Source organism: Neltuma alba, unplaced genomic scaffold (assembly GCF_004799145.2).
Source record: "Neltuma alba isolate B1F8T4 unplaced genomic scaffold, ASM479914v2 tig00013084_pilon, whole genome shotgun sequence".
NCBI classification, from domain to species: domain Eukaryota; kingdom Viridiplantae; phylum Streptophyta; class Magnoliopsida; order Fabales; family Fabaceae; genus Neltuma; species Neltuma alba.
Genome location: NW_021637412.1, coordinates 236,515 through 261,749, shown reverse-complemented (window position 1 = coordinate 261,749; position 25,235 = coordinate 236,515). Strand labels below are relative to the sequence as shown.

General features: G+C 35.4%; 1 protein-coding gene across 4 annotated transcripts in view; it reads left to right on the top strand.

Moving 5' to 3' along the window:
* The first annotated feature begins 4,328 nt into the window (after positions 1-4,328).
* LOC114734308 (protein SABRE) overlaps positions 4,329-25,235 on the top strand; it is a 30,142-nt gene continuing 9,235 nt past the window's right edge. Inside the window, exons 1-13 of one of the 4 annotated variants that reach the window (XM_028921920.1) lie at positions 4,329-4,698; positions 6,503-6,614; positions 8,058-8,318; positions 9,993-10,258; positions 10,870-11,092; positions 13,388-13,558; positions 13,658-13,735; positions 14,768-15,019; positions 16,159-18,267; positions 18,985-20,815; positions 21,037-21,134; positions 23,482-23,838; positions 24,072-24,190. In XM_028921920.1, coding sequence (XP_028777753.1) covers positions 4,628-4,698; positions 6,503-6,614; positions 8,058-8,318; positions 9,993-10,258; positions 10,870-11,092; positions 13,388-13,558; positions 13,658-13,735; positions 14,768-15,019; positions 16,159-18,267; positions 18,985-20,815; positions 21,037-21,134; positions 23,482-23,838; positions 24,072-24,190 — 5,948 coding nt within the window. In that variant the 5' untranslated portion in view covers positions 4,329-4,627. Of the gene's footprint in view, positions 4,699-6,502; positions 6,615-8,057; positions 8,319-9,093; positions 9,103-9,992; positions 10,259-10,869; positions 11,093-13,387; positions 13,559-13,657; positions 13,736-14,767; positions 15,020-16,158; positions 18,268-18,984; positions 20,819-21,036; positions 21,135-23,481; positions 23,839-24,071; positions 24,191-25,235 lie in introns of those variants that run through there. The other 3 variants (XM_028921918.1, XM_028921921.1, XM_028921922.1) reach the window with 3 other exon arrangements.

The window sequence follows — 25,235 nt, the reverse complement described above, 5'->3', positions numbered from 1 at the left end:
GGGTGTTTGGATATAACCAAACTATGGTTTGGAGAATAGCTTCTGAAGAATAGATTCTGGGGAGAATAGATTTTTTGAAGAATAGATTTTGTGAAAAAGTAATTCTGAGAAGTGAGAGTGTTTGGATAGTTGTTACCAGAAGCACGTTTTACATGTACAAATTGCTAAAAAAGGCATAAGTTAATATGATAATTACAGAAAAATATATTTTATGATATAGTTTAATTTGAAGGAATAAAATTGTTAATAATATATTTTTTATTAACATAATTAATAATATATAAGATAATATAATTAATAAATAATTAATATGTATATATATTTATAAGATATAAGATTAAATGTATTTATAAAAAAATATGTTTATAAAAAAAATAACAAGATACATATCCTATAGGCTCTCACACTCTCCTTTTTTTTTTTCCAAAAGCAAAAAATTTTTGCTTTTCCCAAAACCATGGTTTTGGTTTTTTTAAAAGTGTTTGGGTGATTTTTTCCCAAACCATGGTTTGGGTCCCCAAACCATGATTTGGGTGATCCCTTAAAGGTCAGATATATGGAGTAGCCGAGACCAAGATCTAGAGGATGAAGGGCTAAAGGCTCTGTTCTTAGACGAAGTCAAAGAACTTAAGAACAATGATGTCGAGGCAGATGACACTGATGGCCATTGTGATTGGGAGACATCAAGCGAGAGTCAGATTCAGCAGGATGTAAAGTCGAATGCTATAACGGGGGATTTTTTTGGTGAGGTTGGTGAAACAATGCACGTTTATACTAACATCCGTGGGTGAAACAGGACTATGTTCAGCTAGAGAAGACCATTGGGCCGAAGACGTCATTATTAGCGAATGAGGGAAAATCTTACTTATCGGGCATGCTAGGCATGAGTGTTAGGCTTAAGATCAGACACCATTAACAAAAAACCCAATATCATGTTGGAAGATAAGATTGAGTCCCAAAAGATAACATGACTATATCTCAGGGTGTCTGAATTGAAACGAAACCACAATTTTAAGAATAATTTTACAGTATACAAAGTAAATATGTAGAAGAGTTTGTCTCGATTTGTAAAAAAATGCTTTTGAAAAACACTTTTATAGCTTCCCAAACACTTTTTTAAAAAGCAAAAACGAAAACCATGCGCCACCTTAGAACAATGATTTATTGTCAATAAGAGTTGGTCTAATTTGTAAGAAATCAACTCATAACCTATAAAATTGTGAATTCGAATCATGTTGTCGATATAAGAATCTTGTTGGTGGTCCAATTTGTAAGTACATCTGTAAATATTTTTTAAGTCTGGGGACATGTCCTGATTTTGGTGAGTTGTTGAAACTCACCTCCCTTTAACTTATTTATTATAAAAAAAAAAATTGATTCATTGGTTCTAATGTAAACCAACTCTTCCATAATTTCAACAAAGACTTCTAACACACTTCGGTGAAATGTTTACAAGGATTAATTCACTCAACGTCAACATAAGCCTAGACAATAGTAGCATTTAGAAAATACTACCTCTGATCCTAATTATAAGAGCTAGTTGACTAATTTGAGAAGATTAAGGAAAAAAGTTAAGTTAGTTATTTGTCATAAATATGTATTGTTTTTTCTAAAATATTCTTACTAATTAAGTATATTGGCTGGTACTATCATTGTTAGAGAGACTATCTTGGAAAAAAAATACATAAATATTATAGACAAAGTGGATTGAGATCTTATATTTAGGATCAAAATAAAAGCCAAACCAAACCTTATATTAAAGACAGGAGGTAGTAAGATCTTTCAAGAATATCATAAACCATCTTTATAAGAATTGATTCACTCGGCGTCAACATAAGCTCAAGCAATAATAGTATTTAAAAAATAAGATCCTTCAAGAGTATCGTAAACCACCTTGAGAATACAGGGACGATGGATCATATTCCAGATAAAAACCAAACAAGTTTCCTCGCGACATCTTCTGTATGGTAACCAGGCAAGAGAATAAGAAACCGAATTCAAGCATGAGAAAAAAAATTACTTAGGTACCATTCTTGAATAACAAAAGTAAATTCTTGGAGAAGCTACATTCCTTGGCGTGGAATAAGCGCAAAGTCATGAACAACGCAGTTAAGGTGGTACTAAACAATCCAAACCAAGTCCTCAACCCCCACAATGAAAATTCACAAAGTGCTTCAATCTTCAACGTATGAACAGACGATGACTCAGAACCTTGACAAACAAGTAATGACGTCAACAATAATTTGGGCGCTTTTCCCCACATGACGGCAATAGCATGTTGGACAGGAGAAACGAATAGACCTGATATGAAAAGAAAAATAGTGGAAAACAGTAGCAGGATAACAAAAAAACCTAGAAAAATCGCGTACAAAGATCGTAGGAAGATTGAGAAGTCACGGAGCAGAGAAAATAAGAGAGATAGCTCCTCTCTACCGTCTTCAATTAATTCGTTTAATTTAGCTCTCCGTTAACTTAATTTTTTTTTTTAACTTTGTCAAAACTTAAGTTCAGATAGTGCCATGCATGAAGCCCAAAATTTTATTACACTAAGTATGATGCAAATTCTAACAGAGTTAAAATATTTAAAAGGATCACAGCTAATTTATCATGCTCCTTTCACATATTTTTATATTAATATAAGTTTTTTTTTTATAAAAGCCTTATGTTTTAATTTATAAAACGTTCCAATAAAAGATTACAAGACAAGCAACACTTTCAGTTTCAGGCTTAAAGTATACAAGGTTATATCAAAATTGTGACATTAAAAAAAAAAAAAAGAGTCTAATCCGAATCATTAATTGGCGGCAATTATGAATAATTTTGAAGTATAAATTTGAAAATAGAGATATCAACTGTCAACTAACAAACATTGTTTTTATAATGGGCACGGGATAGTTAAAAATAAAAAAAAGAAAATTACTCTTTTAGTCTTTCAATTTTTAATTCAGTCCCTTAACTCTGACTCAGTGCGACTCAATTCTTAAACTTTTGACTCATTTATAACTTCTCTTTATCTTTTTCAGTTTTTATATTATGATTCTGAGTCATCCTACATGGCAAAAATAACTAATAACACCCTTATAATTATTTCCACCTCAGCTCCACCTATTCTCTTTTTCCAAAAAATAAAATAAACAAAAGAACGAGCTGCATAACCAGATGATCATCCTTCCCACCAGTATTCGCAGGCTTGCCGGTGTCTTTGTGGTCTCTGAGATCACCACAGTTGGGATTCAGACCAATTCCCAGCTTCAAATCTAACACTCACTTCCATTCTCGCTTTGGAGTTCATTGCCCTCCTCCTCCATTCCTCCCTCACTTTTGCAAATATCTTTTTCTTCCGCAGCTTTTGTGAGTCTGCCTTTGTGACTGTGTGAGGGTATTTGAAAAAGACGAGGGGCTAAGACGAGGTCCTCGTTTTCTAGTCCTGCTTCTTCTAGTTCTCTCTCTCCGTCGGCAGCAAAGTCATAACTTGCCATCTTTGGAATTCACCCAAGATGCGAAATTGGGTTTCAATCCCAACTGTGGTGATCTTAGAGACCACAAAGACGCCAACAAGCCTATGAATGCGGGTGGGAAGGATGATCATCGGGTTATGTATCTTGTTCTTTTGTTTATTTTTTTTTGGGAAAAACAGAACAGGTGGAGTGAGGTGGAAATAATTATAAGGGTGTTATTAGTTATTTTTGCCATGTAGGATGACTCAGAATCATAATATAAAAACTAAAAAAAGATAAGAGATTGAGTTACAAACGAGTCAAAATTTCAGAGATTGAGTCACATCGAGTCATAACTGAGGAATTGAGTTAAAAGTGAGTTAAAAATTGAAAGGCTAAAAGATTAATTTTCCCAATAAAAAAAATGTCTTACAATAATAAAGGGCTGGAAGGAGTTCATGCTATCCATAATGATAATGTCACATTAATTACAATTAAAAATTTAATTATAGACATATCATGGTAAAAAATACTAGCTCTAATATTTAATATAAGAGTTAATTGACTAATTTGAGTAGATTAAAAAAATTAGTTATTTGTAATAAATGGGTGTAACATTTCCTTGAATATCCTTACTAATCAAGTATATTGGGTAGAATTATTATTCTTATAAAAACTATCTTAAAAATATACGAAAGATAAAATAGATTAAAATGTTATATTTAAGATTAAATAAAAATTAAATAAATTTTTATATTAAGGACCAGAACTAGTATAATACTAGCAAGAAAAAAAAACAAATTATTATTAAATTACTATATTAATTAATTAAATTAATTCTTATATAACGCATCCCCTGGCGGCGTTACTTCTCCCCTGATTCCCTCCCCGAGTCTCCAACCCTCCATGTCTCTGATCTCCGAACACCTCGCGGTTCGGATCTAAGTCCGAGATAAACAGCGTTCTGATCACTGCGTGACAAAGTCTGATTCGAAGTCTTCATTTCAAAGATATTTTAGTGACTAAAATTTAGGTTTCTCTCTCCATTTTTTCCATTCACAATTGTTCGTTCGGTGTACTCTGGTATGAAGTTACCCGAGAAAAGCGTGTTCGAGCTTCATCTCGGAGCATTTCGGGAGCGAGATTGACATTCGCCCATTGCCGGGGAGAAATTACTCTTCCTATTGAAAATGGCAGCTTCACCTGTCAAGTTCCTCTTTGGATTCTTGTTACTTTCTATTACGTCGTGGCTCGTATTCATGTAAGTCATTCAATTTATATATACTTCAGTACAGAATTTTAGCGTATTCATTGATTATTTGATTTCAAGTTATTGCTATTTTCTTTTATATCTCAGTTCGATGCACTTGCGTAACCCCCCAGCCCCCCAACCCCTCAGAAAAGAAAGGAAATACTTGGACAAATTTCATCTCAGTTGACCAAGAATTCGGAAAACTTTGAGGGATCTTAGATTTACCAAGACAAGGATGCTTAGACTCTTGAATTATTTAAAAAAAAAAAAAAAGCCAAACAAACGTGTAGAGCAATAAGAGTGTTATATGGGTATTATTGCGTTGGGAGTAGTATCCATGATTTTGCATTGAAGACATGATAATTCTTTACTGGAAACAAAGAGTCACAGAAAGCACGAAAGGGTAACCTGCAGTGCCGCTGTACATTTGAAGGAATGAACCCTCTCAAGAACTATTTGCTGTCATATGAAAAAGACTTGTGAACTACTTTAGTCCATGAAGGTGGCGAAGACAACGATGTATTATTATACATCCCTGTGATTTCACTCTCTCATTTGAACTTTCACTTGGCTGCATTTTCCTCACGATTCCAAAAGCACTGAAATTTCTTAGAAAATTGCTGCAGATTGGTAGGTCGGTCTAACATCTCTCATAAATATCTAGCAGTCTATCTTACAAATACCAAGCTGCCGTTCAGTAAAGAAATAGTCAGTAAAGAAATAGATGAGTGCTAGCTTAGAATAAAAATATCACATGACTAACATTAGTCATAACGGTTTTGTGCAGCCTGTGTACCTGCGACAGATCATTGATTTGAGCCCTGTATTGAATAACTCAACTAATTTCGTTTTCTTTTTTGGTGTTAAAAAGTTCATTGGATTCAGGGGCAAGCTTGTATTTTAAGAATTATAAAATTTTTCAGGTCAATATGGAATGTTTCTATCGTCTATGAGCACTCCTTTGATTTTCAGCCCATAGTTTCTTTAACTGTGTTTTTCAATCAGTTCTGCAATAGGGATTGATGGCTATGTCTTATCTTATGGGGGTTTTCTACTGTTCTTTGGGTATTTGACCCTCTGTTCTTTCTGCGTAGTCCTTTGGCTTTTTCTTCTATCTGGAAAAGAAATGCGAACAGAATTCTAGTGCCTCAGTGTTCTACACTCTTTTACATTTCCGATTTAAATTTTTAGATGATCGTAGTGAAATGGGGCCATCTTACAATATTCTTGCATTTGAGGGTATACCATCCTTTCTGGAATGATTTGAGTTCATTTGATCTGCTTTTTGTTAAAATGAGATGATATTGAGGGATTGGGACAGCACCACGGTAATGAATCCTGCCATCATGAGAAGAGTACTCAAACAGTAGCAATGTCTCTGTAGAGATGTTTGAGAGTGACAACCAAAATTCTTGTCTCAAATTGTTTCCTAGTGATAACCTCTCGTCAAACTGCCAGTGCTTCTTGCCGTTAAGGCAGTTAGTAGTTAGTATTATGTTAGTTATGAGTGGAGGATTGGTTAGTTAGTTAGTTATAAACCTAGTGTATTAATCTTTATATACCTCTGTGTTCTATTCATTGGATCGAATCATTCAATAATACAAGTATATTTCTCTGAATTGCTTTTGCTCTCTTATCCAATGCTTTCCCAGACTTGCAATAAATGCTGAATATCCTATGCATTATGAGGTGTGATTTAAGCTATATCAGGTCACCTTTGGCCAGTACTTCTTCTCTATTTCTGTAGTCGATTTAGAGACTTGAAGCATTTGAGCAATTGTGATACTTGATGTGATCATTTGTCTTTTTACAGATTTGCTTCTAGGTTGCTGGCTTGGATTTTGAGCCGGATTCTGGGAGCATCTGTTGGATTTCGTGTTAGTGGATGGAAATGTTTAAGAGACGTGGTTGTGAAATTCAAAAAGGTTGTCTTTCCTTTATTTGCTATGTTATTTTCATGGAAGTATTAAACAACAATGGGGTTTTATGCATTGCATTTTATCTTGCTATGACTTGAGAGGGTCATGTCTTAATTTTGGCTGTAGTGAAATGCTTCTTTTTTTTATTTTTTTATTTTTAGAAAAGATCATCCTTGTTTCCATGCTTTATGTCATTATATGCCTTATGGGGGCCAGGTTAACATTTGTGGCTTCTCTTTGGTGCTCAAGGTCCAATGGTCTGACTATTGTTGAGTAGTAGTCGAATGGGTGCTGATTAATATATTATATTTTTAATTTTATGTTGACTATTTCAAATACCAAAAAATAAAAAAAGAATAACAAAAATAAAATATAGATTTCAAATAAACTAATAATAAAAAATAAAATAAAATTTAAAAAGATATGAAATAAAAATAGTTTTTCTAAATTGATAATAAATATTTTATAATTTGAAATATGAATAAATGGAGGCATTATATATATATGTTCACTTAATTTTTCAACATGGATTGCTCTTAGGTTATCTTCTTCCTCCATCTCCATTCTTCATCTTTTTAGTCTTTTTTTATCTTTTCTTTTTCACTCTTACTCTTTCTCATGCTTCTTCTTCTTGTTTTCTTTAATAGCAAACGTAGAATGCTTGAGCTATCATGTCCACTGATCTTTGCCTTCAATCTCTATCTTTCCTTCATTTTTCTTCAAACCAAATTAATAGGTCAACCCGCCTGTGTCCCTATTTTTGATTGGTTTAAGACTCTGTTGATTAGCTCTTCACCTCTAGTTAGCATGTTGTTTTGGACTGTTCTAGGTATCAGTTCATCAGTTTTTGGGCGAATGGGCTGCTTCTGTTTTGACATTGGTTAAAATAGGTGTGTTGTTATATAAGAAAAGACAGGGTTCAAAATGATTATATATAAGGAAAAGATAGTGTGACACCTATTGAGGCGAAATGGTAGAAAATTGATTAAGGGGGTCAGGGCATGTGCAAAGAAAGTTGCTAGAGGCACCAGTGCATAGTTTAGCAAGTGGTCGTGAGTCATATGAAAAGATGTAGAGAGAGACTAAGAAAAACACTTAAAGTAGTTATAGAATTGGATCTCTTAGTGAATGGTATGTGTGAAATGTTTTTGATAGAGTTTAAAAGCATTGTGTAATTCATGTGACTGATCTCATTTAATAAGGTAAGGCTTGTTGTTGTTTCACTTTATTTATTTCAACACGGATGATTAACATCTGTCTATTTTTACCTTTTTCTAAATAATATTTGCACTAGGCTTTAGAATCCCTTGGGCAACTTGGTTTGGTTGGTATTGGTCATCCAGCCCCCTTTAGCTGATCCTGGGTATTTCATTCTAATGAGATGCGAAATTTTATTTGGTTAGCAGACTTGTGTCTCTATGATCTTATGTTATTCAATTGCATGAACAGGGTTCTGTTGAATCTGTATCTGTTGGTGAAATTAAACTTAGCTTGCGCCAGTCTTTAGTCAAACTTGGGGTGGGTTTTATTTCTCGAGATCCAAAGCTTCAAGTTTTAATATGTGACTTGGAAGTTGTAATAAGGCCTTCAAATAAAAGCCCTCAGAAGATGAAAACTCGGAAATCAAGCGCTTCAGGCAGGGGAAAATGGATGATTGTAGCCAACATTGCAAGATATTTGTCAGTTTGTGTGGCAGATCTGGTTGTGAAGGTATATATCACATAACACGGTGCCTTTTTCTTGTATGGTTGTACACATGTTGACTTTATAATTTCATATAATGATGTATATTTGTATTACCGAAATTATTACTTTTTTTTTTTTGCACACATAACAAATTAGTACTTATATTATTGGTAATGTGTAATATATTAATTTAGAGAATCATATCATTATATCATTGAATGTGGTGACTATATTGACTGAAAGAAACTACTTAGGACTAGTTGGAACTCTTTTTACCTCAGGAACAAATGGAACAAATTGATTAATAGTTTCATCTAATAACTTTATTATTAGTATTTATAAGAAGTTTAAAATATTAATTAGGGAAAACCATTTTGTCGTTACCTATACTTTTCCTTAATTTCTAATTTGGTACGATACTTTTTTTTTCATTTTTTTTAATTAAATCCTTTAATTTAATTTTATTAGCACCATTAGCCCCTGTACTTTAGGAAACACACTGAAGGGCCATTGGAGTAAACAAACACCGTTACAACCAAAAATCTTACATCTATATTTTGCATACCATCAACGGAGACTTTGACCATGTCATTTTATCTCTGCAGAATTTATTCATTGCAACTTGCAAATTATTCTCTTTCTACAAAATCCCCCTGTACACCATCCCAAACCCTTCTTCTCCAAGCTTTTTCTTCTCAGTGAAATTTTTTGTCGCCTTCTTCAATTCCCTGATCTAGAGCAGCGTTCCTGGTAAGCCCTTCAATGTCCTCAATATCTGTTCATCATCCAACCTCCTTTTTCTCTTCTTGTTATAATACATAATACACGGACTCACCAATCCTCACCAGAATCAAAGCCATCAATGGCAACCTATACCAAAACCCACCCTCAAAGATCCCAACTTATTCCTATTTTCTGAAAGAACCTCCACCATCATGTTCCATCTCAGAACACAATTTAACTGGTAGGTTGTTCTGGTGGAAGCAGAGAACCCCAAGTAAGAGCTCTGCTTCACGATGTTTTTGAGATCTAGATCTGAGGTTAACACTGGTTATTTGGGTTTTGATACTATTGGTGCATTTCTGTCAGGTTGTTCCTTGATGAATACGTTAATTTTCTCGATTGAACCATTGTAGTCTGTTCAGATTACATAGTATTTGGCACTGTCTGGAGTGATTTGGATTCCGAACTGAGACAGCGAGACATTGGCTTTTTATATGACGGGGTCGAAGTTTAAAGTACAGTTTCCTAAAGTACAGGGACTAACAGTATGAATAGAACAAAGTTAAAGGATTTAATTAAAAAAACATAGGTGCTAAACTAAAAATTGAGGGAACGTATATGTAGCTGCGAAATGATTTTTCCTAGTAATTATAATACAGAAATAATGTTGCAGAAATGTTTGAAATTTTATGATAGAAAAAAATCAAATTTGGAATCTATTTTAATCTTATAATTTATATTAATCTATTCTTAATCCTTTTTTAACTTTTATATTTAATAAATTTTAGTGATGTATTTAAAGATATCCATGATTTTATAAGATTCTCTTTAAAAAATAAATGATTTAATTAGATAATGTTTAAGGCATCGTGCCTGCTTGTTATTTTAAACTTTTATTTATTTCCTTTTCTTTATGTCTTATTTGGGATGTTAAATATTTTCTTTACATCATAGATGCTATCTTACATGTTGCAGACACCTAAATCTACAGTTGAAATAAAGGAATTGAAAGTGGATATATCTAAAAACGGTGGTGCTGGGTCAAATTTACTTGTCCGGCTGCATATATTACCCATTCTTTTTCACATTGGTGAACCACGGGTCAGCTGTGACCAGTTATCTAATTCTAGTGGTGGAGAGTGCAATTCTTCTGGCCAGCCGTTCATTACCTCAATAGAAAGGCCGTCTGCCCCTTTCATCTGTGAAGAAGTTTCTATCTCTTGTGAATTTGGACATGATAGGTAAGTTTTCATCTCTATGTTTTTTGAAGTATTAATCTTTACTTATTGTCCTTGTGAAATTACAAATCTTTAACTCGTTGGAGTTGTGAAAAGAGGTTTTTTCAGTGTTAATAGTTATTGGGTAAAGAGGATCTGGATGATGGTGTGAAGATGATTCCAAGCTTGCATGTTTTTAACCTTGCTGTTGGAATGAATTGTGGCTTTTCAGACAAAGAGCTTCAACTATAGAAGCTACGAAATTTAACATCCTAACCTAGTTTTTTAACTGAGCATCGCGTTAAAAGGTCCAAGAGTTTTCTATCAAAAACTTGTAGCTTTGATTTCTAAGCTTCACAGACTTTTGTTGTTTTCTTACTTTCTGTTTTCCTTGCACTGCAAGGAGGCTTCTTCTTCTTCTTCTTTGGGCATACTTTGTGTTTCATTGTTTGGTGTACCCCTCAGCAGTTTTTTATGCGAGTCTTTTTATTGTTTTCTTCCTTAAAATATTCTATAACTTATTCTCATTCTATACTGTCTTAATAGTTTTCCCTGGCTTTACCTCAGTTACTCGCCCTAGTTTATTAAGTTGTGTATTATATTAATGGCTACTAAGTTGGTCTTTTTGGACTTAGGGAAGTGGGTATAATTATTAAGAATGTGGACATTTCCAGCGGAGAGGTCACAGTGAATTTGAATGAAGAGTTACTCTTGGGAATCAAGAGTTCCTCAGAACCTCCTTTTGTCTCTGACGGCATTATTGATCCAAATGTTGATTCGGTCTCTTCAAAAAAGCCCACCAATAAGCGGCATGCACTTGCTTCACTCTTCAAATACAGTTTGATGTTTCCTGAAAAGGTTGTGAATTTAGATATTCTTCTGATTCTTGTATTACGTGTGTTTTTTGTTATAGAGAAAGAAAGAGCATATGCTGAATGAACAGAAAATAGAAAAAAAAAGATAGAAGCAAAGTTCCAAAATTTTGTAATTGAAGAATATTTACTACAGAAGTATTATTGGTTGAACGTCTCTTAAACTATTTCACAGTCATTTATGTTTTTATTCTCGAATTTGACTGGATATCAAGAGATTGGAGTTATGGAGCATACTTTTGTCACTCAGAATCCTTCTATTGATTTTTCTTTTTATTACAATTGTTGAAGATAAGAATGGTCATTGATTATGATGTGTCAATATCTGAGTGTCTTGGAGGTTGAAATTTGATTCTTGGTCTTTCACTCTCTTAATTAAAATGATGGTTTGGCATATTTACCCCAAAAAAAAAGAAAGAAAATGTTCTGGCGTTAAGATGGGGTGGGCTTGTGCTTTTCTCTAGAGTTCACATCCAAAGGATTGTTGTGCAAGACATGTTGGAAATGTTAATAAAACCAATCATACTCGCATCAAAGGATTTTTGTGCAAGACATGTTAGAAATGTTAATAAAACCAATCATACTCACATCAAAGGATTTTTGTGCAAGACATGTTGGAAATGTTAATAAAACCAATCATGAGCATTACAGAGCAGCTTAAGCTATTGGGGTGAAGCTTAAGCTATTGGGGTGAAGGGGTCCTTCACAAAAATATATTTGGGTGACATGCATGAAATTTGTAGTAATTATTTTGCTTCCTCTCCCTCCTACTTAAGGGGGGAGGGAAAAATGATTGATTTGCTATATTTATGTTTGACGTCATTCCAATAAAGATGTTATTTAATTTAGAAGATTTTCTGTTGTGTTTTGTTTTCAATTCTATCAGTGTTTCTTAATGTAGCCAATAATAAACGGGCTTAATTTTATTTCCTTTCTCCTTCAGACCAAGGTAGTGGAAACTATAACAGGTTTGAATTTTAAAATTTGTGCGTAAGACCCTAGCAATGAGCAGAAATAATCTCGTGTCTGAATGTACATAAGAAATTGGCAGTATTTCTTGAATCTTAATTAATATACATGGTTTCTCTTTCAGTGAAATAAATATATGGAATTTGTGGTTTTCTCATTGGAATGTGTGTATGTGGTTTTCTAATTTCTTTCTTGAGTAATCAGGAAAAAAATGAAATGGAGTTTTTTGAAACATCAGAAAAAGTTTTCTATTTTGTCATTTATACAAATAAAAAATCTTATGATTATTAAGAACTAACCGCCTCTCGGCAAAGCAAAGAAAGAGGGGGTCCTGTTGAGTTCTTATGCTTTCATTTCAGCTGATTAAAATAAATAACTTCTTTCTGTATATTCTTATCTGTATTTATGAGGATTCACATTCTGGTCTGATCTTATTTTCCTCGTTTTCTTTCATTATCTACACAAACATGCGAGTTTGAATCTAACTGCAGGACTTTTAGGATCTGCACCTCTGCTGTGAGTGCATAGGCCTTCTTTCTCATGTCTGGGAGAGTGGAGTTGAATGAATTAAATGTTGAACTTTATCTGTATCAATTTTATTCTTTATATTGGTGATCTGTAGGTACAGTGGTTTCTCTGAGAAGTTTCTTATGTGCCACTTTAATTGCAACATAGTTTTATTAATTTAGAATGTTGATAATGCCTCAGTCATTTTCGCTGTGGGAATGTTGTTGTATCATGGGTTTATCTTTCTTGGAGGATGTTTGGTGTTATGGTGAATCTTTTGCACAGCTGTTCCCCCTCTTCATAGGTCATACTGATCATGCGGTGTTTCTGTTGTTAGTTTCCTCGTTATGGATGATTGTATTTTTTTTTTTTAAAAAGAACAACAAAGGGGGGACTAGATATCTTACCTTTGGTACCGGGAAATTGATATTCTTGTGATGTTTTTGGCTCTTGAGCACTTGTTGGTTTTTGGGCAAACTTTTTTCCTTCACTCACAAGTCTCTTTCAATATCGGGTTTTTCTTTTTGATGTTTGGTTTCCTTTTGGTTGATTTAATTTGGAAATCTAGGACCCTCGTGAAAATCAGTGTCTATCTACTTTGTGATACTTGACTGGTTGGTGATTAACCATTTCCTCTTTGTCTAATTTTTATGTAGAGCCAGGTATTCTTGATTTATATTGGATGTTGGTTATGTTTTATCTTGCAAAACAGTTCAAGAGGTTTTACAATGGCATCAATGTTTCTATTGATAAAGTTATTGGATAGATCCAATATTAAATATGGAAGTATACTTGTTTTTGATAGGTCAGCTTCAATCTACCCAAGCTAGACGTGGGATTTGTTCATCGTGAACTTGGTCTTTCGATTAAGAATAACATCATGGGCATCCAATTGAAAAGCATAAAATCTCGATCTACGGAGGATGTTGGGGAAAGTACACGCCTTGATTTTCAACTGGAATTTAGTGAGATTCATGTATGGAGCATGACTATGGATTTTGATGAAGCTCTTATATGATTTGTGCTATTTCACATTGCTCTGACTCTTGTTGACAAATTTCTGTTGATATTACAGCTTCTTAGGGAAGCTGGTTCTTGCATTTTGGAAATATTGAAGGTGGATTTGGTATCTTTTGTGTTTATCCCAGTACAGGTAAGTTACTTGTAATACAGCATCCTTGTAACGCACAATCATGGGCAATTCTGTATCATTTCATGGGAAAAGTTGCTTGACATGAAAAAACAGGAAGTTTTAGTGGAGAAAGGAAGAGAAATCATTGCATGTGAATTTTGAAGCCTACACATTGTGTAGTTTTCTAGATTAAATTATCTTGAGAAGCCACATCATTTGAAAATAACTGTTGCTCAAGTTCATGTATAAATGGCAATGGTTACCTATTATATTGTTGAACTATGGGTGTGGCCTCTGATCTCGGACGTTTTCATGATTCATTTGGTGAGGAATTTTCGCATTTTTCATGGTGTCTGGTGGTCTTTGCAGTTTGTGTGGTTTAGACTTGTGATTTTGACTTCTTTTTGGCTTTCTTCCCTGTCAAATATGTGAAGATATGGGGGTTTTATTGTTTTTTCCTTTCTGTTTCATGAACTTGTTGTATCCTTCTTCATTGTAAGTTTTCTACCTTCTCTAATGGAATTCCTTTTCTATGAATGGCAGTGCTCTTGTACGATTAACTAGAAGAGTTGTGCCCTCTAATCGTTCTGCTCAATGCAGTTTTTATTACTTACCAACAAGCATAAATATTCGTTGAAGGATACTTTGTCCTTCCTTTTATTTTACCCTTTTCTTTTTTCCTAATAAAACTTCTTTAAAGATGCACAACAATAGACTTCCAGAAAGTTTACTTTTTTCTATTTTTGGAAAATTGCTCCATTTGTTATTAAAAAAATTTCTATAAGAGGTAAAAATTTACACAAAAATAGTTTGTAGTATTTGCTCTCAAGTGAGAATACTAAAAAGAGAAGAATCAAAGTGACTAGTAGCAAGGAAAGTTGCTCTGCAACTCTAAACATAGCAGTGCATTGATTTATCATATGCTGAGATTTTTTTACTGTTTAATATATTTATTATTTGTTGATTGTTAATTGCACAATTATGAATTATATCTTCTTGAAATTGTATTCCTGCTTATTTGAATAATACATATTTTTGGGGTGCTTCCTTCAGCCAACCTCGCCTGTTAGAGCAGAAACAGAAATTAAGCTAGGAGGTACCCAGTGCAACGTCATAATGAGTAGGTTACAGCCTTGGTTGTTCCTCCATTTGTCAAAGAAGAGAAAAATGGCACTGCAAGAGAAAGCTCCTGATGTTGTAAAGCAACAATCAACTGACAGTAAGACCATCATGTGGACATGCAATGTCTCAGCTCCTGAGATGACAATAGTGCTTTTCAATATGGCTGGTTCTCCTATATATCATGTAAGTAATATGCTGTTCATTGTAGTACTAATGGGTACATTTGTTGCTGTTGTGTGAATTCTCAAAAAGTGGTTGAAATTGATTTCTATAGGCTCCAAGCCAAATATTTTTTGAAGACTTCTATTATCAGTTTTCCTCACTTTTTTGAATAAAAAGGAACATCGTTTTACTTTTTTTAACACTTCCCCTCAAAATGGTAGGTAAATATTGATCAAACTAGCTTGGGGTTCAATATTCCTAGCATTGCTAGTTTATTCTTGAATACCAGGTCTACTTGAGCAATAGTAATAGAATCTTCAATTATCCAAGGTGTCCTTTTAAGTAAATTTTGTATCAATGTCCATTGTTCTTTTGGTAGAAGGATCAGTTTTAGGTTGGGGCTTTTTTCCTCATTGGGCCCCATTAAGTCACGGGTCTCATCTTTCAGTCTTGGTTTCCCTTGCTTGTTTACCGTGGATTTTCCAGCCTATTGCCTTAGTGTAGCCTGGTTTTTGACAATTACCACACCAAGAACCTTTTTAGTCTGCTGGGCTTGTGGGTTAACTCAATTTTTAGTGTTGAGTGACTCAGTTTTCATGAGCCTTGTAATCAAACGAGCATATTATGCATGATGACACGCTACGAATAATAATTCAGTTGTCGAATCAAATTTCTAAAAAGAGGGCGATGATACCACTTGGAAGAGATTCTCTGTCTTGTGTTAAGGTGAACTAGGTGGAATAATGGTATATTTTAGTTCCTGACAAACTTGTTTTGTATGTTCATCAAGGATGCCCTAGAGAGGTAAGTACAGCCTATATGAATTCCCGAAAAAGGAGATTGTGACCAGGGAACCCTTCGATAATATGTTCTAGCTCTTGGGTTTCAGATTTGGGGTTCAAAGCTTTCTTGTCTTTTATTCTGCCATCCTTTTTGACTGGTGATTCTCATCTTGATAAAGCTATTTGTTTATTTTAAATGATCATGTTTCACTGCTGTTCTTTTGGTTCTTTGGATTTGTTTTAGTTATAATATGTTATTAAGTTCTGTTGTCTTGGACGTGGTTATCTTAATTATCCTTTCTCTTCCTGAAAGTTGATTTGTTGGTTTGACTGGAGAAATTGACTGTAAAGCCTCCATCTATTGCTTTTCATGTTTAGGGTTGCTCTCAATCGTCACATCTATTTGCAAATAATATTTCAAATACGGGGACAACAGCACATGCTGAACTTGGTGAGCTGAATCTTCACTTGGCCGATGAATATCAAGAATGTTTGAAAGAGAGTTTTTTTGGCGTGGAATCAAATTCTGGCTCTATTATGCACATAGCAAAGGTTAGTTTGGATTGGGGCAAAAAGGACATGGACTCCTCTGAAGAAGATGGTCCTAGGTGTAAGTTAGGTTTATCAGTTGATGTTACGGGCATGGGAGTTTATTTAAATTTTAAGCGAGTTGAATCACTCATATCAACAGCCATATCCTTTCAAGCTCTCTCGAAAAATCTATCTGCTTTGAAGAAAAAATCAACCCAGAGCCAGGGGCGGTTGTCAAAATCTTCAGGGAAGGGAACTCAAATGCTGAAATTTAATCTTGAACAGTGTTCAATCTATATGTGGGGTGAGACAGGCCTGGAAAATATAGTTGTTCCTGATCCCAAGCAAATTAATTATGGTTCACAGGGTGGTCGGATTATGATAGATACATTAACTGATGGCAGCCCACGCAATGCTAATATAATGCCCACAAGGTCAAACGAATACCAAAAGTTGAAGTACTCTCTCTCTCTTGAAATCTTACATTTCAATGTGTGCATCAACAAGGAGAAAAAGTCCACGCAGATGGAACTTGAAAGAGCCAGATCTATCTACAACGAATATGTGGAGGAAAATAGGCCAGTGACAAAGGTTTCATTGTTTGACATGCAAAATGCTAAATTGGTGCAACGCTCAGGTGGCCTTAGGGAGATTGCTGTGTGCTCTCTTTTCAGTGCTACTGATATTTCGGTGAGGTGGGAACCTGATGCGCATCTATCACTAGTTGAACTTGTTCTGCAGCTGAAGTTATTGGTACACAATAGAAAGCTTGAGGAGCAAACTAAAGAATACACTGGAGGTGTATCTAATGTCAGAGATGGTAGTTGGAAAAAGGAAGCTACTGTGGAATCAGGGCATCCTGAAAAGCACAAGAAGAAAGAATCTATTTTTGCAGTTGATGTGGAAATGTTAAGTATACATGCCGGGCTGGGAGATGGAGTTGATGCTGTGGTTCAGGTTCAGTCAATTTTCTCTGAGAATGCTCGTATTGGAGTTCTCCTTGAAGGACTTATGCTTAGTTTTAATGGTTCTAAGGTCTTCAAGAGTAGTCGGATGCAAGTTTCACGGATTCCCAATGTGTCTTTAGGCACATCTGATGCAAAAGCACCTGTAGTGACAACATGGGATTGGGTAATTCAAGGCCTTGATGTTCATATTTGCATGCCATACAGATTACAACTACGTGCAATTGATGATGCCATTGAGGATATGCTACGAGGTTTAAAGCTCATAATTGCTGCTAAAACTAATCTGATTTTTCCTCAAGAGAAAGAGAGCTCTAGAGTCAGAAGGCCTAGTTCAATAAAATTTGGATGCATAAAATTTTGCATTCGCAAGTTTACAGCTGATATTGAAGAGGAACCAATCCAGGGATGGCTTGATGAACACTATCAGCTGATGAAGAAGGAGGCCTGTGAATTAGCTGTCCGGCTGAAATTTTTGGATGAACTTATATCAGAGGCCAGTCAAGATCCACAATCAACTGATGTCAATAACTCTGCTCAAGAAAGAAAGATTTACTTTAATGATACTGAGGTTGACTTTAAAGATTCTTCAACTGTTCAAACTATGAGAGAAGAAATTTACAAACGGTCATTCCGATCATATTACCAGGCATGTCAGAACCTGGTATTATCTGAAGGATCTGGTGCCTCTAGAGATGGATTCCAAGCTGGTTTCAAACCTAGCACTTCTAGGGCTTCTCTTCTTTCGATATCTGCATTGGACTTGGATGTAAGCTTGACAAAAATTGATGGTGGAGAGGCTGGGATGATTGAGGTGCTGAAGAAGCTTGATCCTGTCTGTCTTGAAAATGATATACCATTTTCTCGACTGTATGGGAGAAATATAATCTTAAACACAGGTTCTCTTGTTGTCCAGCTTCGGAATTACACATTCCCCCTTTTCTCTGGAAGTTCTGGTAAATGTGAAGGCTGTCTTGTGTTGGCTCAGCAGGTAAGATTGATAGATCACATTTCTTTCCCTTCTATTTGTAGTTATAAACTGAGGTATATGCCATAACTTGCTTATGTTTAAGATAACAAGATCCTGTTAGAAGACAGAATTGTACAGTGAAAAGATCTGTAAATACGTGCAATGACCAAAGATCAGTGGATGATGAAAATTTGGTTTACATTTCACAAGTCCTGTTGTAATCAAACTGCTGGTAATGGAAAAGTTACAAATTTTTTATTTTAATATTTACATACCATAATATATAGAAAAATATACTAGGCTGTAAATTAAAAATATCAGTCATTCAAGATAAAAATAATTATATAGCATTTACTAGTAGATTTTCAAAGCATATATTAAATAATATGACCACATTTGAAAACAATTACACAGTTGCATGAGTCAAAATTTAAGGATTGAATTATAATCGAGTCTAAACTGTATGGACCAAAAGATCAATTTTCCTCCTAATGTACTATGGATTTGGTTCATGCTGCATATGTGTTTCTTTATATATAGTTATTTATTTGATAAATTACCACATGAATAATGCCTATATTTTTTTGTTCCCTACTTTGAAGTTTAGTTTTTCTGAAAGTCCTTTCGGGGCATCGATTGCATGTGCCTTGTTGTGTCTCTACCTTTTTTTCCTTCCTTGTTCAACCTACCTAAATTCATAATTCTTTTTTTGCTTTTCTCTTTCTTTGATTGAACTAGGCAACTAGCTTTCAACCTCAAATCTTTCAAGAAGTGTATGTTGGGAAGTGGAGGAAGGTGCGCATGCTTCGATCAGCTAGTGGTACTACTCCACCAATGAAGACATACTCAAATTTGCCCATACATTTTCAGAAAGCAGAAGTGTCATTTGGAGTGGGATATGAACCATCTTTTGCTGATATAAGTTATGCCTTCACTGTTGCAATGCGCAGGGCTAATTTAAGTGTCAAGAATCCTGGCCCACTTATTCAGCCACCGAAAAAGGAACGGAGTTTGCCATGGTGGGATGACATGAGAAATTACATTCATGGAAAAATTTCCTTATTCTTTCAAGAATCCAGATGGAATATTTTGGCCAGCACTGATCCTTATGAAAAGCTAGATAAACTCCAAATTGTAAGTGGCTCTATGGAAATTCACCAGTCAGATGGCCATGTTAATGTGTCTGCAAATGATTTTAAGATTTTTTTGAGCAGTTTGGAGAGTTTGGCAAACAAACGTGGTTTCAAGCTTCCAACAGGTGTCTCTGGTGCATTTCTGGAAGCCCAAGTCTTTACTCTTGAAGTTACAATGGACTGGGATTGTGAGTCTGGAAAACCTCTGAATCATTATTTATTTGCGCTTCCACTTGAGGGTAAACCACGGGATAAAGTATTTAATCCTTTCAGATCCACTTCTCTTTCCCTTAGGTGGAACTTCTGTCTCAAACCTTGGCTCCCCTCATCACAAAGACCATGCCCATCTTCTACTGTTATAGATGGTATGGAGGGAGATGGTAATGTCTATGATCCTCCTCAATATTCTAGAAATGTTTTGCCTGCTTCCCCTACATTGAACATTGGTGCTCATGATCTAGCATGGATTTTAAGATTCTGGAGTATGAACTACAATCCACCACACAAACTGCGTAGCTTTTCCCGTTGGCCTCGTTTTGGAATTCCAAGGGTTGCCAGGTCTGGTAATTTGTCACTGGACAAAGTGATGACTGAATTTATGCTCCGTCTAGATGCCACACCATCCTGTATAAGGCACATGCCTTTAGACAATGCTGACCCAGCTAAAGGACTGACATTTAATATGACAAAGCTGAAGTATGAGCTCTGTTACAGCAGAGGCAAGCAAAAATATACTTTTGAAAGCAAGCGTGATGTTCTTGATCTTGTCTACCAGGGACTTGACCTTCATATGCCTCGGGCTTTTCTTAAAAAAGAAGACTGTGCTAGCATTGCAAAAGCAGTAAACATGACTCGTAAAAGCTCACAGTCTGCATCCATGGGTAAAAGTGAAAAGGGCTACATGAGTGGTTGTGCTGAGAGGGATCGTGATGATGGATTTTTGTTGTCATCTGACTACTTCACTATCAGGCGACAGTCCCCAAAGGCTGATCCTGCTAGGTTATTAGCCTGGCAAGAAGCTGGAAGAAGAAATGTTGAAATGACATATGTAAGGTCTGAGTTTGAAAATCGGAGTGAAACTGAGGAGCATTTGCAGTCCGATCCAAGTGATGACGAGGCAAGAGCTGACAATTGTCAACGTGTTTGGGTCTATGGTCTCAAACTTTTGTGGACTATAGAGAACAGAGATGCTGTTTGGTCCTGGGTTGGTGGTTTGTCTAAAGCTTTTGAACCTCCCAAGCCTTCTCCTTCTCGGAAGTATGCACAGAGAAAATTACTTGAGGAAAATAATCAAGATGATATAACTCAAAACCAACAAGAGGTGGCTTCAAAATGCCCTCCCATTGGTAATGTTGCAAGTTCATCATCTCAGCATGTGGAGACTTCTGGGTCACGTTTGTCTCCACCAAATTCTGTTAAGATGGACAGCTTATCAGGTGGTATGTCCCTATGCTTTAAAAGTTCTGTTTGCTGATACAAATTTTGGCATGCTATTAGATCATAGTTCGGAGGCTAGCACACCCAAAATAAATAAATAAATAAATAAATAAAGCTCACTGTGCTCTTCTTGATATTTTGATTTTCTAGTGCTGTTTATTCATTTTCATGGAGAGGCTTTCTCTGCCATATATTATTCTCCCTTTTGGTTTATTGCCAGCTAAAAATGAAAGCTTAGATAGTTCAGAGGAGGGGACTCGTCGCTTCATGGTGAATGTCATTGAGCCACAGTTCAATCTTCACTCAGAGGGTGCAAATGTAAGTTCCAAATAATACCTGTGCATCCTACCTAAAAAAAAGTACATGTGCATTCTAAACGAACTTTACTAATGGTTCTTAGGATGTGCGCACATGTGTTATTAGTCAGAAACTTGAACCTGGATGAAAATAATTTTCGTTTTCTACATTCATTTAATTTTTGAAACGATCTTCTTTCTTTCTTTCTTTTCTTTCTTTTGTTTTGTTGTTGTTGTTGTTGTTGTTATTATTATTATTATTTTTGTGTTTTTTTTTTTTTGCGGGGTGGGGAAGAAAGATGGGCATAGCTTAGAAACAAAACACATTAAATCACTAGCGTTCAGAACCCAGGAGATCTCTAATCACTTGACCACCCACAGATTAGGTGGTTCCCTTAAAAGATTGACACTCTTTTCGAGCCTTTCTTGCAATATTTGCCAGACTATTGCTACTTCATTTGCCTTCACCATGTCAAAGTTTTAACTGCCACTGTTTGCTTTTAACTCTCTTATCATCATTCATCAGCACCAAGGAGTTTAGACCTTTGATGCTCGAGTTTACCCCAACAACATCATTGACAAGGTTCAGCGAGTTTGCCTCCACTTTAACCTTCCTGAGGCCCAAATCCCAAGCTAATCCTAAGGTTCTCCAACAATCCCCAGGCCTTGGCCTCATAACTCGAACAACTACCTATCCACATGTAGAAACCAGAGACCTTGCTCTGTCACTCCTTATTACCCTACCACATCCTGCACTTCTGCGGAAAGTACATACTGCTTCGTCCACATCTAACTTAACCCAACCCACCATGATGTCGCTCATACTGCATATTGCAAAAAGTGATGGGATATGAAAAGAATATTTATTTCGTCAACAGATTTACAGGTGATGCCTTTTATGAGATCCTGTACCCTTCACCAAACCTAACTAACTCTTTGACCAAGTAGCCAACCCATTATTAGCTAGGTAATGCCTATTAATGCTTATCAGTACCCAAGGCTATCTTTTTTTTCCCTTCTTTTCTTTTCCAGTATCTTGTTATACTATTGGTACGATGATAATGCTTTGCTGTCACTGCATCTCAACCTCATTCTTAACTTCTCATTCTGGAGGGCGGCATAAATATAATCATTTGCTGTAAATTTGTTTTCCTTAAATACTTATTTATGTGCACATATGTATATTATATTAATTCTTCATATATATGGCCCAAGCCAATCCTTGTTCTCTCATTCTAGAGTCTGCCAGAAGCAAATTCTCCCAGTTGGTGGTAGTCATAAACATTTCTGCATGGTCTTTCAGCGACATTTCCTTTGTTAGCTACTTCATAAAGTTCTTTGCTTTTTGACCCTTAAATGAATGTGATTTGCAATATCCCTTTAAAACTATACTGTTTGATGCATACTTCCTCACCTCTACCTCCTAATATGGGCCTCTGGATTTGGGATGTTCCCTAACATCCAATGGCTGGGTTTTGTTTCAACTTCCAAATTTTTTTAGGGATTACGAGTATTTTGTGGCACTTATTTAAGTTATCCTTCTAGATTATCTTACTTCTAAGTGTTCTTGTGATTTTTCCAACCAAAAAGTGTTCTTATTATTTGATGGGTACTTTGTAGAAATGTGCAAAGATATGTTGAAATATTCTAAAGCCTATGGTCTAGGCTAAGACTGATTAAATTAAAATAAAAATTAATTAATTAATTAATTGAAATAACAAATATTCAAATATACAGCAACGCTCCCCCCTCAAGGTAGCGAATGGATATTCAAAATTCCCATAATGCCCGTTAGTTCTTCATGCTAGGCTTTAGATGAGGCTTTGGCGAGAATATCTGCCACTGGTATCCAAGTAGATATGTGATTCAGATTAATGATCTTGGAGTCAAAGGTTTTCGTTTATAAAATTTCTGTGTAGCTCCACATGCTTAGTCTTATCATGATGAATAGGGTTCTGACCCTACTAATGCTGGCCATGTTGCCAAATAAGGCATCCATAGGACTTTGCATGGGAAATTTTAGTTCTTCTAGCAGTCGCCTGAGCCACATAACCTCTTAGATGCCTATAGAGAGAGCTCTTTATTTTGCCTTAGCACTACCTCTGGTCACAATAAATTGTTTTTTACTTTTTCAAGTTATTAGATTACTCCAAAGATAGGTGTAATACCAAGTTGTTGAACTCCTGTCAATGGCATATTCTCCTTTTATGGAAACGACAAGGGCAATTATGCAAAAATTTTGCACCTACTTGATGCTTCATTTGATTTTGCATGTTATACATAAATTCTATAATTTGATATATAGTCATTTGATAATAGTGGGCACTTCCACTCACACCTTTAGAGCCTCCTCTTTTTTTGCCCAACAGGGTAGGTTTTTGCTTGCTGCTGTGAGTGGTCGTGTTTTAGCACGGTCATTTCATTCAGTTCTTCATATTGGGTATGAGATGATTGAGCAAGCACTTGGCACTACAAATGTGTATATTAGCGAATGTCAACCTGAAATGACATGGAAGAGAATGGAATTCTCTGTTTTGTTGGAGCACGTGCAGGCCCATGTTGCACCAACAGATGTTGATCCGGGAGCTGGATTACAGTGGCTCCCTAAAATTCTTAGAAACTCTCCAAAAGTTATGCGTACAGGTGCTCTTCTTGAGAGAGTGTTCATGCCATGTGATATGTACTTCCGTTATACGAGGCACAAAAGGGGGACTCCGGAACTGAAAGTAAGTAATTATTTCTCCCCTTTTGACATTCTATCTATGTATATATTCATAATAATCTTTTTTTCCTTTTTCTGGGCCAAAAATAATACTTTTTTTTTTTCCTGGATACATGTATTTATTCACAGACGTTGTTATTTTTAAAGCGTATGCTTCTTTAGTTCTTTATATGTGTCTTGTATCCATTCTGTGTTAAGTATTGTACGTCAAATGTTTATTATAATTCTTTGCTTCAGGTGAAGCCCTTGAAGGAGCTCATTTTCCGTTCCCGTAACATAACGGCAACAATGACTTCTCGTCAGTTTCAGATTATGCTGGATGTGTTGACTAATCTTCTCTTTGCTCGTCTTCCAAAGTAATGACAATCCTTTTGCCCACTTCTTCCTTCATTCTATCTCTCTCTGCACTTATTCTGAATTAATTTTTTCTCTGTCATACTTCAAATGCTAGTATGTAGCACTTCACTTTATATCAGTGTAACTTACCTGAAGCAGGCATTCTGCATATCTATATTTATAACGTTATCACTACATTTATTATTTGACACCACTAGATACTCAATCAAATTTAATAGTATATTTTTCTTTTATCTCAGGGGTCAATTGACTCCAAAAGATTAAGGTGGTAGGAAAATGCACAAAAATGGTTTAATTATTTATTTTTTCTCTCTTTAATAAAACCCAATAATGGTATAGTGAAATTACTGTGTATGTTCAACAGTGGTTACTTTGAGAAGAGCTGGGTTGTCCAGCTGATCTTTGAGCTTCCCTAGCTAACAAGTTTATTGGTCTCTAAAGACAACATGTGGTTCATTGGCAGTGCACAGTTGCTGCTGGGTTATAATGAATTTTGTTAGAACGGAATGCAAGATATTTTAAAAGGAGATTTCTCCTGCTACATCTTTTTTGTCCTCTCCGGATCTGATGGAGCTACTCAACTTTTACATTATTCAGGAACAAAAACAGTCTCCTTCCAACTCTAGGAATAGGAAGATGATGAAGCAGCTAGAAAAAATTAAAATAAATGCATAAAAGAAAAGAACACTTCTCTAGTGTTTGAGATCCCAGTGCACTCTTCATGATTCTGCTTGCATAATTCTTACACCTCAAGCTGTCCCTTAAATGACAGCTAACAAGCACCACCCCTGCCCACCAAAAAGAATGAAGAAAGAAAAATGTCAGCTTTTCCCTTTTGCTTCGTAAAATAGATCCTTCCATGTTTGGGCTCAATACCTTTGGGACCATCAGGATTTCAGCAAATACTCGGGTGTTTCTCTTGTAGATCTTCAAAGGCCAAGGTTCTATTGGGAGAAAGAGTCTAATCATTTTCTTTTGTTGTATATTTTGGTTAATCAATAAATTCTTTTTTTCATGAAAAACATCAACACATGCCAACACAAC